Below are 17,519 nucleotides of genomic sequence, written 5' to 3' on the forward strand. Positions count from 1 at the left end.
TTCTGTATTGCAATAATTAAATATTGTTTAAAATGTCAGTATGATGCAAAGCCCTCTACAGATTCAATGTAATACCTATCAATATTCCAATAGAATTTTTTGCAAAAATAGAAGAAACAATGATAGAATTCATATGGAACCACAAAAAGACCCATAAGAGCCAAAGTAATCTTGAGTAAAAACAAAAAAGCCAGAGGCATCACACTTCCAGATTTCAAATTATATAACAAAGCTACAGTAACCAAAACAGTATGAAACTGACATAAGAAGACACATAGACCAATAGAATAAAGTAGAGGGGCAAGAAATAAACCCACGCATACAGTCAATTAACCTTTTATAAGAATGACAAGAATATACAATGGGATTGTCTCTTCAATAAATGGTGCCAGGAAAACTGGATATCTACATGCAAAATAAAATTAGGCATTTATCTTCTACCATACACAAAAATCAACTCAAAATGGATTAAAGACTTACAGGTAAGACCTGAAGCCATAAAAATCAAAGAAGGAAACACCAGGGGAAAAGCTCAGTGACCTGGGTTGTGGCAATGAGTTTTTGGATATGACACCAAAAGCACAGACAACAAAAGGAAACATAAATGTGATTGCTAAATGAAGTAACTTATGCAGAGCAAAGGAAACAATCAGTAAAACAATAAGGTAACCTGGAACTGGAGAAAATACCTGCAAACCATATATCGGATAAGGGTTAATATCCAAAATATATAAGGAACTCCTCCAAGTCAATAACAAAAAAACAATCCAATTGAAAAATGGACAAAGGACGGACATTTCTGAACAGACATTTCTCCAAAGAGGACACACAAATAGCCAGTAAGTACATGAAAAGGTACTCAACATAACTAATCATCAGGGAAATGCAAATCAAAACCACCATGAGATATCACCTCACACCTGAGATAATGACTAATATTAAAACAAAACAAACAAGTTAAGTTGTGGAGATGCAGACAAAAGGCAATCCTGGTACACTGTTGGTGGGAATGTAAATTGGTACATCCACTATGGAAAACAGCATGAAGATTCCTCAAAAAATTACAAATAAAACTACTACTATATGATCCAGCAATTTCACTTCTGGGTATTTATCCAAAGGAATTAAAATCAGGATCTTGAAGAGGTACTTGCACTCCCATGTTCACTGTAGCATTATTACAATAGCCAATATATGGAAGCAACCTAAATGTCCACCAAAGGATGAATGGATAAAGAAAATGTGGAACATACATACAGTGGAATATTATTCATCCCTGAAAAAGAAGGAAATCTCACTATTTACAACAACATGGATGAACCTAGAGGACATTATGCTAAGTGATATAACAGACACAGTAAGACAAATAATATATGATCACACTTATATGTGGAATCTAAAACAAACACATAGAAGCAGAGTAGAATGGTGGTTACTGGGGTGGGGGGAGGGAGAAATGGGGAGCCTTTGACCATTAGGTCAAAGGTTATAAAGTTTCAGTTATGCAGGGGCGTCTGGGTGGCTCAGTTCGTTAAGCGTCTGCCTTCGGCTAAGGTCATGATCCCAGCCCATGTCAGGTTCCCTGCTCATGGAGGGAGAGGAGCCTGCTTCTCCCTCTCCCTCTGTCTCTCCCCCCAACTTATACTCACGTATCTCTCTCTCTCTCAAATAAATAAAATCTTTTTTTAAAAAAAGTTTCAGTTATGCAAATAAGTATGTACTAGAGATCTACTATACAGCACAGTGTCTACAGCTAACAATACTGCCTTGTATACTTAGAATCTTAAGTATTCTCATGAAACGTTCTCTTTTTTTCTCTTTCTCTCTCATTCTCACACAAACACACACAAATAATAAAGGGAGCAGGAGGAAACTCTGGAAAGTAATGGATATTTTTATGGCCTTGATGTTGGTGATGCTTTCAAAGTTGGATACTTATCCCCAAATGCATGGGGTTGTACACATTAAATATGCACAGTTTTTTACATATCAATTACCCCTCCATAAAGGGGTTTAAAAAATCTCTTTTGATATTCAACTTGAAAGCATGAGGTCTTTGATAAATCTGATTGAACAGCTAACTTTACTCTTCTATTCATATATTAAAAAGTTTAAAGCATATGGAATTAAATATGTCATTCTCAATTAGAAGAAAAAAAAAAAAAAGAAACCACAGAAAATGACAGACCAGGCCCGGTAGAATTTTTCTGTAAAGAGTCATACATTAAATGTTTTGGGCTTATGGGTGACATTTAGTTTCTGTCACATATTTTTTACTTTTCTTATTTTTTTACCTGCCCTTTAAAAATGTAAAACTATTTCTTGTTTGCACACCCTGAGCAGGAGTATTCTTAAGTATTCTCATGAAACCCTAAGCTCCTGAGTATAGGAACCACATCACATTTCCCCCTATAGCCACATCCTGAATGCAGGGCTTGCCATATACTAGATGAATTATAGGTACTTGTTAAATGTATAAAACAGTAAGTAAATCCTAGTGGTGAAAAAAATGTGCTCAAAGTTGAATTATTTTTTTTAAGATTTTATTTATTTATTTGAGAGAGAGCCCGAGCAGAGGGCAGGGCAGAGGGAGAAGCCGACTCACCGCTGATCAGGGAGCTGGACATGGGGCTTGATCCTGGGACTCCAGGATCATGACCTGAGCTGAAGGCAGACACTTAACTGAGCCACCCAGGTGCCCCTCAAAGTTGTATTTATACAATTTTTCCTCATTAGATTCTTTTCTTTAATAATAATTATAATTTTTAAAAAAGTCTACACAACAGCAACAAGAAAACCTAGCTTGCTTCATTATAATGTTGATGGTAGCTCCTGCGTAAGCAAGCTTTAGCTAGCTCTTACAAACTGGCAGAGGACAGACATGCTAGATTTCTTAAAACTCAAAAGGCTATAGCTCACTTTACAAATTTTTAAACACTAAAATCAAGCTAAATAATATTGCAATGTAGCTGGAAAATAATAAAAATAAGCTATAAAATAGTATAATAGGTTTTTAAATTTTTCTAAAGAGTTCCTTTCTTATTCTGTCAACAAAAATTTCCATGGCTTTCAAATTTTTTAGTTTCTAAAACCTTTCATATCTACTACAAATGAACTAGAAATAGTGGGAAAATGAATTGAGCTTATGGTCTCAATAAACCTGAGATCTTCTTTCCACAAATTTTTAAAATATCCATAAACATCCCACTGATGCTTTTTAGAATTCCACTAATTCTTTTGTCAATTATTTAACAAATATATTTCACACTATTTGGGCTATGGTAATCATACACAACCAAAGACCTTAAGCAGTATATTCATATTTCCTAAGTTTTAAGATATACATTAATCAATATGATTTATTCATACTCACAGTTCTTTCTCAAGCTGCTGCTGAATTAACTTTGCGGATTTTGCCATTGTAATGTCTGTAAAGAAATGAAGACACTGTTATAGTTTAAACCAGAAAGGGTCTTTTCCCAAGACTTCTTGCACATATGGAGGGCAACCCTGTCAGGACCCCTCTCACTCTTGAGAGCTTTTTCTGTATCTTCACTTAATAAACTTCTAACACTTTACTCACACACACACATAAAAAAGACTTCTTGCACATATGGAAAATTCCAATTTAAACCAATAAGTTTCTTTTCCCTTTTTTCCTAAAGAACTTTTTACCATTAGTAGCTTAACTACCAAAGTAAGCTTTATAATTTTCATGTATGGGTTTTCCTACAATAATGCTTATAAATGTATTAAGCTCATATCCCTAAAATTGATTAGCTCTTTCATGAAAGTTTTCTACATCTTACAAACCTCTTAAATCAACATATATATAAGTCCAGCCAGTGTAACAGAAAGAAAACCTACCAGCTTTTTGATTGTAACAAGAGCCTTCACTCTGACAGAAATATCCTACTTGTCATATAAAAGTAAACTAAGCACATTCCCAGCTGATACTAAGATGGTAAGTCACTCAAGTGCACCTTGGTAAGAGAGGAACACTGGTTTGGCACCCAGCAAAAGCCAAATAAATATTACCTTCTCTTCCTATACCAAAGAGAAGAAACAGAGAGGCCAGGTATTGATCCTAACACCAATTCCGGATTAGGTATTGTTAGGGTTATTACTACCTGATCACTTCTAAGCAATGCACTGGGCTCTTTGTAGAATCAGAATTTTAATCTGAAAGTAGACTGTAAAATCAACTAGTTTATCTTATGTTAGAGGTAATGAAACTGAAGCCTAGTTTTATCGGGTGTGATAGAAAATGTTTAATGGTTATGAGGTTAAAGTAAACACAACTTATGCAAACCCCCCTTGATAAAACGTGCTGGAAGGTAAATTTGTTTGAAAGGAGAGACTCCCCCCTGGCCCTCCACAATTGTGTGTGATAGGACATACTGTCAATCTGACAAACTTAACTTGGTAAATAAAGTAAAATGATTCATAATTTTGTGAAATGCAAAACACTGTATCAAAGAAAAACTGGTGATAGTTACTCCTTAGAACAGCCTGGTAAAACTAATGAAAATGCAGATATATAAACAATTTTAAGATTTAAAATCCTTCACAGTTCCTTAACAATTGTCTCTTATCCTCAATAATAACAACTGTAGATAACTATATTAGCTCTTAGTGCAATCCCAGAAAAATCTCAGTTATTATTGCTGGAAAACATGATGGCACCTTGCTTATTGCAGGCGATTAAGAACGATGGTGTGTTCTTCAGACTCATACTGTCAGTGAGGACTTGGTACAGAAACTCTGCCACATCTTTCACCTCTCGCTGGAAGGCTGCACTGTCCACAACAAACACAACAGCCCTGGAGGGGGAGAAAGAAAAACCAGCATGTAAGCATGCAGTAGTGCAGCATTATATTGAAAAGTTATATTCTTAATTTCATCCAATTCAATCCTAATGAATAACACACAGCAGACTCACATGCAAGTGTGCACACATGTAATCACACCATACAAATACTCACTTAACAAAGGACTACTGAGGAGATGCCAAGTGAAGTGTGTGCATTTTTGGTAACTGTGTACTTCTGGTGACTGTACAGTTTGAAATACTATTTTTTATCAAGTTTTACAAAAATGCAAAAACAACAACAACAACAAAAAACAAAGGACTACTAATTGTTACCGTATATCAATGACTGATCCAAAAAGACAAAAGGAAATCATGCCTGCCCTCAAAGACCAGGAAATCATCATATACAAAACTGTGTGATAAAATGCTAAAACAGACCTATGCACCTGTTATAACAGGAACAAAGAGGAAGACCATTTACATGAGAACAGGTCAAGATGACTTTAAAGGAGGATGTCAACAACTGGGCTGAATTTTAGCCAGACAAAAAATTGGGACACAGACTGTCTGGAAAGTAGTATGTGCAGAGCACAAAGGAGTAGAACAGCATGGCCTAGGGAACTCAAGGTAGGCTGGTACACAGGGTAGAAATCAGGCAGCAAAAGGGAATGACACACTGACTTACAGAGTTTGTGCCTTTCTGTTACAAAGAATATTGGTGCTTAATGGAAGACAGATAAATCTAAGAGGGTAACCAAACTAGAAGCAGAGTGACCTGGTAGGGCCCAACCTAAGGCAGCAACAGTGAGAATCCTCATGTGCCACAAATAAAGAGGTATCAAAGCTAAAGCAAAGCAGTCCAGGAAAAAGAGCAGATAACAGACTCCAGGGACCAGGCTTTGAATACTCCGGTGTGGCTGGAAATGAGCAATGGCCAACATGCAGTCGGGGAGCTGGAACTGAACCCCCTGTACGAAACTTACAACTTAAAAGCTATCTAGTGGAGCAGGGTGTGGGAAAATAATCCAAGAGGAACTGAAATACCAGGCCTCCTGTGCCACACAGATGGGGGGGGTGGGTAATGAATTTACACTCTTTTGTGGTGTAAGATGCAGAAAGATTTATATAAAAACGGGGCCAGACTCAATGAACTCCGAGGGTCCCCAACAGAAGGAAATATGAACCCATTCTGGAGAGAGGCTTTCATATCCTACAGCAGTAAAAAACAGCAACCACAACACCAAAATATTAAAAATACAATACCATTTATATTATCATCCCCCCAAAACTGAAACTTTGGTATAAATCTAATAAAATATGTACAAGATCTATATGAGGAAAACTACAAAACTGATCAACAGAATCAAAGTAGAACTAGATAAACAGAGATATCCCACAATCGGATAGGAAGACTAAACAGTTTCAAAATGTCAGTTCTTCCCAACTTGATCTATAGATTCTAATCAAAACCTCAGCAACTTATTCTGCAGATGTTGACAGACTGATTCTGTAGTTTATATGGAAAGACAAAGAACCCAGAATAGCCAACACAATACTGAAGAGCAAAGCTGGAGGACTGACACTGCCCAACTTACTATGAAGCTTTAGTAATCAAGATAGCATGGTCCTGATGAAAAAAGAGATCAGTAGAACAGAATAAAGTCCAGAAAGAGACCGCTATGTATTTGGTCAAGTGATAAGTGATCTTTGACAAAGGAGGAAAGGCAGTACAGATGGTCCCCAACTTACAACTTTTTAACTTTACAATGGTGCGAAAGCAATACACATTCAATAGAAACCATACTTCAGATTTTAAATTTTAATCTTTTCCTGGGTTAGCAATATGCAGCACAATCTCGTGTGATGCTGGGCAGCAGCAGTGAGCCACTGCTCCCAGTCAGGCACTGGGTCAGGAGGGTAAGCACCTAATATACAGAACCATTCTGGTTTTTACTTTTAGTATAGTATTCAACAAATTACACTGAGATATTCAACACTTTACTATAAAATAGACTTTGTGTTAGATGATTTTGCCCAACCATAGGCTAACGTAAGTGTTTTGAACACATGTAAGGTAGGCTAGGCTAAGCTACAACATCTGGTAGGTGTATTAAAGGCATTTTCAACTTGAGATATTTTCAATTTACTATAGGTTTATCAGAATGTAACCTCATTGTTAAGTAAGATCTGTACAATAGAACAAAGATAATCTTTTCAAATGATGCTAGAACAGATAAACATCCACATGCAAAAAAAAAAAAAAATGAATATATACAATAAATAGATACAGACCATATCCTTTTCACAAGAATTAACTCAAAATGGATCACTTACCTAAATGTAAACCACAAAATCATAAAACTCCTGAGAGAGAACACAGGAGAGTATCTAGATATTTTGGGTCTGGCAATGATTTTTTAGATACAACGCTAAAGGCATAACCCATGGGAAAAAAATCTATAAACTGAACTTTATTAAAGATAAAAATTTCTGCTCTACAAAAGTCACCATCGAAAGAATGAAAAGATGAACCAAAGACTGGGAGGAAATATTTGCAAAAGATAAATCTGATAAAGAACTGTTATCCAAAATATACAAAGAACTCTTAAAACTCAACAATAAAAAACAACCCAATTAAAAAACGGGTCAAAGATCTTTACAGACACCTCGCCAAACAAGATCTATAGACAGCAAATAAGTATATGAAGAGATGATCCACATCCTATCAATGTCATCAGGGAAATGCAACTTAAAGAAGTTCGATATCACTATGTTATGTACTAGAATGGCTGAAATCAAGAACACTGACAACACTAAATGCCGGTGAGGATGCAGAGCAACAGGAACCCTCATACATTGCTGGTGGGAATGCAAAATGGTACAGCCACTTTGGAAGACAGTTTGGCAATTTCTCACAAAACTAAACATACTCTTACCATATGATTCCTCAATTGCAGTTCTTGATATTCACCCAAAAACTTATGTCCACACAAAACCCTGCACACAGATGTTTACAGCAGCTTTATTCAGAATTGCCAAAACTTGGAAGCAACCAAGAAGTCCTTAAGTAGGTGAATGGATAAACTGTGGTACATCCAGACAATGACATATTATCCAGCACTAAAAAGAAATGAGCTATTGAACAATGAAAAAAACATGGAAGTAACTTGAATATATATCAGTAAGTAAAAGAAGCCAATCTGAAAGGCAACCTACTGTATGATTCCAACTATATGACATTCTGAAAAAGGTAAAATATGGGGACTTAAAAAAGATGAGTAGCTGTCAGGGGTTAGGGGACAGAAGGATGAATGAGCAGAACACAGAGGATTTTTAGGGCAGTGAAAATACTCTGTATGAAACTATAAATGGTGAATACATGTCATTATACATTTGTTCAAATCCGTAGTGTACAACACCAAGAGTGAATCCTAATATAAAACACAGACTCAGAATGATTATGATGTGTCAGTGTTAAGAGGTTCATCAGTTGTAACAAATGAACCACTCTGGTGAAGGATGCTTAAAATAGGGAAGGCTATGCATGTGTGTGGAGTGGGGAGTAATACAGGAAATCTTTGGACCTGTTGCTCAATTTTGCTGTGAACCTAAAACTGCCCTAAAAAACAGTCTATTTTTTAAAAAATTCACACAACAGACAGATTGCTTATCACCACCATCTTGTGGGCAAGGAAGCAACAACAAAATATAAGTCAAGATACCTTCAAAAATAAGGAAAGAAACAACTGCCTCATTCCATCAAACCTAAGGTTCCACCAATTAAAAGACACATTATTATTTCAAGTACAACTAAGAAAAGGAAAATGCTGCCAATTAAACTATGACACAAACAACCGTAACTAGCATTCTAATTTCATAGATATTAAAATGCCTTAAAATCAATGAAATATGGTATTAAAAAATCAATGAAATGTGGCATATTGATTTTCCTCTTAAGTTCTTATCAGTGTTAGAGACAAAACAAGAATCAAGCATCTTCAACTGAAGCACAAGAGTTTTAAGAAGAATAACACTAGGACAATAGTAAAAGACACATGAAAATAGTGTTCTGTACTTTTGAGGCACTAAATTTAGGTAATTTAAGAACATAAATATATAATGTTGGATTTAAATAGCTTCTAGGATCTCACCTAGCTTTCAAATTCCTTTTTCGGATTTTAATAGTTCTACACGTTATTAAAATTTATCCTCAAAGTAAATGAAAAATTTACTAACATGGTGAAGGTTAACACTTTCTAAACACTTTTGAGAAACACTTCCAAACATTATCTCATATAATCCTCATAAAATCCTAGTAAAGGTGGGCTTGCAGAAATGGCTGTCCCCAAGGTCCATGCTCTTTCCCCCATAGAGGAGGGGGATATCACCAGAGCAAGTATGTGTGGCTTTGATATACAAATTCAGGCAAGTTCACTCCAAATCCTACTTACCTGGCTGAAGCCTTAAAACGCTCTAAGAACTGAAGTCTCAAGCTCTCATGGCCAGGGAGATCAATCAAGGTCAGGCTAGTGGCCTAAGGATAGCAGCAATAACATTAAATGACATTTTGGTCTTGATTCACATTCACAACATAAACTTCTCATACGAGATTTCAGGTACCAGAACGGTGTCCATTTTATTAATGAATCAAAAAAATGTTCACCGTAATTAATTAAAGAACCAAACAAATGTTCACAAAGCCTCTTCTATTTATAAATCATGAGTAGAGGCTCCAGGGATTTAACAGTGAGCACAAACAGACATAATCCCTGTTCCAACAGGGTTTATAATATAATCAGAAAGATCAACACAATGTAAAATTACAAATAAATGTAAAGTTACAATTTTGATAAATGTTCCAAGGGTACGTGAGAAACTGACCCTGGCTGGGGGAGTCAGGAAAGTGCAGTCCACCTGAGGCTGGGGAAATACATTAGTATGAATAAAAACAAAAACATGTGAAAATACTAGTAAATATTCACAAACTAAATAATATAACAGGAGACCTACACTTTATCATATAGCATGTTACCATTACAGGGATCCCCAATCTCTGTAACAACAAAACATCCCTTTATGTGTCCACTGTAATTTAATTTTTAAATATCTGCCGACTAGACCCACCGTTTATTTGTTCCAACTGCCAATATTTTATGTCAATCACTGAAACAGGGAAGTATTGTGCCCATACTGAGCTGACTCATTAAACACTCCCTTAAGAGCTATTCACTCCAGGCCTTCCTTCTTGAGCTCAGGTTCAATGTGGATGTGGCTATGCTCAGTAAGACTCTCGGGTATAATCCTGGTACACTTTTCAGGTCCATGAACATTTCTCAGATGTTCTACCTTATCCATAGCCAGCCTTAACCACTGTTCAGCAGGAGGGAGTCAGGATCATGCACAGATCTAACATAATTACAGCCGAATTCATTATGACCTGTTACTTATTCTGTGCAGTCTTTAATGGGTAAGAATATGATGTATGCTAGCTTAAAAAAAAAATACTGGTAAGAGTCTAGGGATCTCAGGTTAGGACCCATTACCACATTTCATAATTAGCACTACACCACTCTAAGCAATTCAGAAAGACACATTACTAGATACATTACTAACTTGAGAGAGAGAGAGAGAGAGACTACATCTAAAACATATGAGGGTGGGGGGGTGGGAGGAGTAAAAAAAGAAGGGAGGAATGTTCTACATTTTCTTTTTCTTTTTTTTTTAGAGAGAGCACGCATGAGCAGGCAGGGGGTGGGGGCTGAGGGAAAGGTAGAGATAATCTCAAGCAGGTTCCATGCCTAGCACAGAGCCCTATGCAGGGCTCGATCTCATAACTCTGAGATCATGACCTCAGCTAAAATCAAGAGTCAGCTGCTTAACTGACTGAGCCACCCAGGCGCCCCTACATTTTCAATAAAAATATGCAAGTCTCATATGTAACGTTAAGTTTTCCAAAAGCCATATTAAAAAAGTAAAGATAAAAATTAATTTAATAATATATATTTAACCCAACATATCTAAAATATCTTTTTAACAAGTAAAAAAATCAAGAAATCGTTGATATTTTACTTTTTTTTTTAAAGACTTTATTTATTTATTTGACAGAGAGAGACACAGCGAGAGAGGGAACACAAGCAGAGGGAGTGGGAGAGGGAGAAGCAGGCTTCCCACGGAGCAGGGAGCCTGATGCGGGGCTCGATCCCAGGACCCTGGGATCATGACCCGAGCCGAAGGCAGACGCTTAACGACTGAGCCACCCAGGCGCCCCGATGTTTTACTTTTCATTCCAAGTTCAAAATCTGGTGTATACTTTACAGTTAGAGCACCCCTCAATTTGGACTAGTCACATTTCAGGTGCTCAATAGTCACACATAGCCAACGGCTATTCCATTGGAAAGTACAGGTCTAAAGTATACCCTGGAATATCCCACTTAAAAAATCTGGCACAAGTCCCCCAAGAATTCAAGCTCTCCCAAACCTGAACTTTCAAAATCTAAAATTTTGGGAATTTAAAAAGGACTGGGCTAGAAAGAGTACCATTACTGAAAAAAGCAAAAAATATCTGTAAGACATTTAGAAGAATGTCTCTTTATCTTTGTTTATAATGTTTAATTCTGGAGGCACCAGAAAAGGGGGCTGGGGGCAAACAAAAGGAGAAAAGGTCTCTAGGATAACCATTCTGATTCATCCATCTATACATCTACCCCTCCAACCATCCCCCCAGCCTTTCTTCCACTCACCAAATACTTATTATTCATTGCAATCAACTTGGCAGTCACTATCCACATTCTGGAGCTACATAGGTACATAAAAAGTCCTTCTCATGATTCCTTACTGTTCCTTACTGGTATTTTTGAAATATACTCATGTATACTCTTTAACATGTCCAATGTAACATTGTAAAAGCAAAAGATTATACCAACAAACTAAATGTTTGTTAATAGAGCTCTTATTAAATAAGAACTTAATTGAATGGTACAGCTACATAATGGAATACTATGTAGCTCACAAATCAACCAGGTAGTACTATGTGTACAAATGAGGGAGAAAAACAAAACAACCCAACTGTATCAGTCACACTGTTAAAAAAACAAAACAAAACATTTGCACCTGGGTGGCTCAGTGGATTGAGCACCCAACTCTTGGTTTTAGCTCAGGTCCTGATCTCAGGGTCCTGGGATCCAGCCCCAGGTCGGGCTCCATGCTCAGGAGGAAGTCTGCTGGAGTTTCTCTCCACCCTCCTCCTGCTGCATGGGTACTCTCTCTCTCTCGCTCTCTCTCTCTCAAATAAATAAATAAATCTTTAAAACAAACAAACGGGTGCCTGGGTGGCTCAGTCATTAAGCGTCTGCCTGCAGCTCAGGTCATGATCCCAGGGTCCTGGGATCGAGCTCCGCGGGAAGCCTGCTTCTCCCTTTCCCACTCCCCCTGCTTGTGTTCCCTCTCTCGCTGTGTCTCTCTCTGTCAAATAAATAAAATCTTTAAAAAACAAACAAACAAAAAACAGTGGGTAGACCAAGTGTTAAAAAGAAAATAATTGGGGTGCCTCGCTGGTTCAGCTGGCATAGCATGAGACTCTTGTTCTCGGGGTTGTGGGATCAAGCCCCATGTTGGGTGAAGAGATTACTTAAAAATAGAATCTTTAAAAAAAAAATTAACAGATACACAGATATGTTTGCATATGCAGAGACCATCTGATGGGTCCACAGGAAAATAAGTTATTGCCTCTAAGGAGAAGACCTAGCAGGGACAGGAAAGGCAAAATTACTTTTCACTGAATATTCTTTTTAACCTTTTGAATTTTTGTCCCATATACATATATTACCTATTCAAAATATAAAGGAAAAGGTTTAATGCTCACCCTCAAAAACTCATGGTAAAGTTGGAGAGAAGACATAGCAACAAAAACTAGTAAAATGTGATGTAACATCAGTGTGCATGAAGTACAATAAAACAGGGGATGGCATGATTAAAACCATTGCTTGGATGGCCGAAAGCAGAATTTGTCACATGGACTCTATTTATCCATAAAAATAAGCTATGAATGGTACCTACACCCTCAGACTAATTCATCCTACAAATGTCCTTTCCTGACACACCAAAGTAAAGTAAAATTGTCAGACTCCCAATATTCTACAAACCCCTTACCCTGGTATTGTTGACTCTGTACACAGCAGAGCTGTCGGTGATAGAAGTCTGAGTATCTCTGTAAAGGCCAGTTAACAACTATAAAACAAAAAACAATTTGAGGAAGATCAGGATAAATACATAAATAGCAAACCTAAAGAGATTAATTTTGTTATAACTTTCCAATGGGTCAGGTCAAATAAATGAATGTTGCTTGCAACAACTGAAAAGGACGATATTGTTTTTTCCTTGTAGAAAAATCTAATTCATTGCATCTTCATTCCCCTCTTCACAATGAAAAACAAAAACAAAAACAAAAAACCTAGTTTCAGATGGTTAGTGGCCAAATTCACCAAACTTCCATAAACATTTTAATCATCACAAATGATTACAAATTATTTTTCTGTAGTGGAAAGGAAATAATTTATCCCCTCAAAAGGAATAATAAGAAAACCTCTGCTACTCTCCATAACAAAAAATCGTTTAAAATACTAAACAGATTAAATATTAGTGAAAACATGGCTAAGTAGCCCAATATGTCAAAGAATCAACCTTTTAAAAAACTTCTTTGACAAGTTCTCAGACGAGTTTGTTACACAAGAATTATACACCCTATACAGATCACTGTCTTCTATCTCTTCAGCATCCTTGGCAACCACATGAAAGTAGTTACGTAAAACCCTTAAATGGGACAAGGACTAAATGTCAGTATCTGGCAAGTGCAAGAAAATAGAAATGGTCAAGAAATTCCAGTTTATGAATTTTTCAAGAGCCTTTTCAAGTTTTTCAAGTCTTTCCAAGTGAATGAAGAATTAACTCCCCAATTGTGAGCATCAGCTTCCTTTCCAAAATGAACTATGACCTCACAGGAATAATGGGATGGCCTAACATTTCCCATCAACTTTAGAAGAGGTTTAAATCAAAACATTTACTCTGACAAAGAGCAATGTCTTCCCAGAGTCACACAGGCCAACAAGAAGTACAGCTCTTTGACTGCTCCTTCTGCTCCGGATGAACTTCCAGAACACTGTGGAATAGAGAAAAACAACCAAAATTATGCCTTGATCATCAATAGTACGCCTGTATGGTGGCTGGGGTAGGGAAATTAACAGAAGTCTATCACAGAACACCTCATTCAGCTGGAACTTAACTTTTATTGTTTTTACCACCATTATAATCGTTACTGTTGTTGTTAGTGTTACCGGTGGGAGAGTCTGCGCTGAGTGAATGGAGGTCTGGGTTCTTGGATTCCCCATAAATGTGTGATGTTGTGCCCCCAGGCTTCTAATGTGTAACCTATTTATCAACGTCCTTGCCTCCAGCTCATGTCTAACTAACTGCCTACTCTATCATTAGGGACTCCACTGAGTGCCTGCCACTATCAACTGTCAACCTTTCCGTGTCTGCTGATCGTGGACTTCTCAAGTGCAATCTTGTCTTATTAACTGTGTATCCCCAACGCCCAGGACGCAAATTTGGGAGTAAAGACCGCGTGAGTCTTGGTAGTGAAAGCAAAGAAGAGGGGGCGGGGGGCTGCGCGCTTACAGGGGCCGATAAAGGAAGAGTAACCCGCGCCCCCAAGGACCAGGACGTCACTCCAAGGGTCGCAGGGGATCCTCTTTAATGCAGCGCTACTCCCGCTGTTTCAGGCAGCAAGGCAGGTTTGTATATGAGGTGAGTCTCCCTCTCTAGATGCTCCCCAGGTGCCTTCGCCGCCCCGCGTCCGCGGTCTGCACAAGCCCAGTCCAAGCCCAGAACCCCGCCGCCTCTTTACCCAGCGTCAGCAGCACCGCGAGAAGCGCCGCCACGGCTGACAGCAGTGTTGGGTCCCCCTGCTGCAGCTCCTGCCGCAAGGAGTCTAGGTGGGGCTGGAAGGCTCCGCCGACACTGCCGCCATTCGCCATCCGCCGGGAATCCGCGGAAGCCATGGCTGAGATGCGTGGTCTCCAGCGCCGCGAAAGCGACGTGGCCCTGGACTCTGCGCAGGCGTCCGAAGCGGAGCATCACGGGAGTGGTAGTTCCTAAGTTATATTTCCTCTTTCAGGGGCCCGGGATCCCGAAGGTCCTGATGGGAGTTGCAGTTCTCTTGCACACTGTTTCCGCCGAACGAGCGGCGTTTCGCGGTATTTCACGAGTGACGCTCTTATCCCTTAAGATATAAGTTCAATATCGCCGCCCTCTTCATGGGTGTTGACGGAATGATGGATGAATAAAATGAATGGCTTGAGAAATCTTCAATGAGGATTTCCAGTCACTCCGTTCGCGAGGTGAGTTTCGTGAGGAACTCAAGCCTTGCACAAACATTTCATCTGAGTATAATATGGCATGGGATGTGACCGAGGATTACGGTGCGATATGGGAATACAGAAAGGGACTCCTAGTCCTTTATTGGTTCAGAGAAAAGCTCCTGGAGGAAAGTGACGGGAACTGAGCCATGAGGGATGGGTCAGCCTCTGCAGGTGTAAAAGGAGAAAGAGTACTCTGTGTAGAAGAAAACGAGCAATTCAGTGTCCCTGTACGGTAAATCTAGGGATGCAACTGAGATTTCGACATTGTGGGAAGCAGCTAGGAAAATCAGTGCGTGGGGGTGAAGCTGTTGAAAACTGCAGCAGTCATTCCTGCTCAGAGTGGACAGCCTCTACTCTGCCAGGCAGGCATGTGGGAGCAAAGTGGCCCATTCTTCCAGCTTTTCCAGAGACGCCGGAAAGGGAAATGCTCCACTTTTCAAATTTCAGCAAGTAATGAAAAACATTAAAAACAAACAAACAAAAAAAAACTTGTCGCCCAAATAAAACACCTCAGTGGGGCACCTGGGTGGCTCAGTCGTTAAGCGTCTGCCTTCCGCTCAGGTCATGATCCCAGGGTCCTGGGATGGAGCCCCACGTTGGGCTCCCTGCTCAGCGGGGAGTCTGCTTCTCCCTCCCCCACCCCCACCCCCGCTTGTGTTCCGTCTTTCGTTGTCTCTCTATGTCAAATAAATAAAATCTTTTAAAAAAATAAAATAAAACACCTTAGGGGGCCGGAAGTGGCCCACTTAGGGGCTGCCAGTTTGCAGTCCCTAAGCTGATGTCATTTCAGCAGAAGTGGCAGGAGATGAAGCAGGAAAGGTTGGCAGGTACGACCTGAAGGGATTGTGTGCTATGCTGAGGAACCTAGACTTCATCCAGAATGAGATAAGGAGTTTCAGTTGGGGGTAACATAGATGACTGGCAGATAAATGGAGAGCGGTGATTGGAGAGAGGAAAAGACTGAGGCAGGGAGACCAGCTGGGAGCTGTTGCAGTGTTTTGGTAAAAGATGCACAGGGTCTGAACCAGGAGTAGAGGTAGGTGCGGAAAGGAGGCCACAGATTTGAAAGATGTGGAGAAGGAAAATATATAGGATGTGGTGATTAATTGGGTATGCTGAGTTAAGATGGAGAGTTACCAAAACTGCATCTGAAGCAGTTGGTGTGGGGTACTGAAAAGATCAGAGTGCATAAAGTGAATTAGAGAGGGACTTTGGGGCTGAGGGCATAACCAAATGAAAATTGCCTCTCTTTTCTATATATTAAGTTTCAGGTGCCTCTGGGAGTTCTAAAATCTTATATTAAGCAGGTGATAGAATAAACATGTAAAGTTTCAGCAATAGGTGCTTTATTTTCATCTGAGTTTCAGGCATAAATAAATGGTCATTAAAATCAGGGACAGAAAGAAAAGTGAGGAGAAAGAAACCCACAAATATGCCTAAGAAGAGTCAGTGACACAGGAGTTAGACATGTCCTGGAAGGGGTCAGCAGCATCTCTTGTAACAGAGGGGCTCCTGTGATGAGGGCTTGAATGAAAAGTGAACTCAGAGGGAACAGTGAGGTGAGGGGGGGGGGTAGGGGCATGGGTATGGAAGCAAGACTGGTAGATGGAGAAGAGGATGGATAATGATGAAAATTGCTAGCATTAATAAGTGCTTGCTATTCCAGGCACTGTTTTAAATCATTTTAATTTGTTAATTTGCTTAATCCTCACAGCAACCCATTATTCCAATTTTACAGAGGCAGATGAGGCAGGGGTTAAGTAACTTATCCATTAAGCCCAGGCAGTGGGCTTCTTTATGCTTAACTCTATGCTCTAACATAGTACAATTCATTCTCCAGGCATTTCATTGATAAATGTAGGCAAATAGGGACTCCAGATTAAGAAAGGATGTTTAGGATGTGAGGTTAAAGAAAGTAAACCAACTATTTTATTTTAAATTAGCATTATCAATTAAAACTATCAGAAATGACAGTAATTTTACCATATTCTCTTTTTCTTTCTTTCTTATTGTCCTGGGCCCTGCTTTGTATCCACCACCCACCGTGTACATGCAGACACACACACACACAGAGCTCCTTTATAATAACCATTGATTCCTCTGCTAGGAGCTAAAAGTGCAGGGAAGGAGGAAGGGCCAAACGGGAGAACACCTACCATGACTGTCCCAACCGTGTAAGAATTTTTAGTCAGAGCTATGTGAATGAGAAAGTTCTGCCTAGGTGGTGAAGTTTGGGAATGATGAAAGAAAGACAGTTTTAACAAGACACAGACTTTTTTTTTTTTTCAGTA

General features: G+C 38.9%; 1 protein-coding gene across 1 annotated transcript in view; it reads right to left on the reverse strand.

The window, feature by feature from the left end:
* The window catches only part of LOC116635020 (serotransferrin-like), a 56,525-nt gene that overhangs the window by 8,251 nt on the left and 30,755 nt on the right, over positions 1–17,519 (reverse strand). The window contains 7 exon segments of the mRNA XM_032408671.1: positions 3,374–3,428; positions 4,687–4,823; positions 9,265–9,347; positions 12,962–13,039; positions 13,873–13,967; positions 14,715–14,885; positions 14,888–14,977. Of these exon segments, the coding sequence (XP_032264562.1) occupies positions 3,374–3,428; positions 4,687–4,823; positions 9,265–9,347; positions 12,962–13,039; positions 13,873–13,967; positions 14,715–14,885; positions 14,888–14,977 (709 nt within the window).

The sequence above is a fragment of the Phoca vitulina genome, unplaced genomic scaffold (genome assembly GCF_004348235.1).
Source record: "Phoca vitulina isolate PV1807 unplaced genomic scaffold, GSC_HSeal_1.0 scaffold10, whole genome shotgun sequence".
In the NCBI taxonomy this organism is placed as follows: domain Eukaryota; kingdom Metazoa; phylum Chordata; class Mammalia; order Carnivora; family Phocidae; genus Phoca; species Phoca vitulina.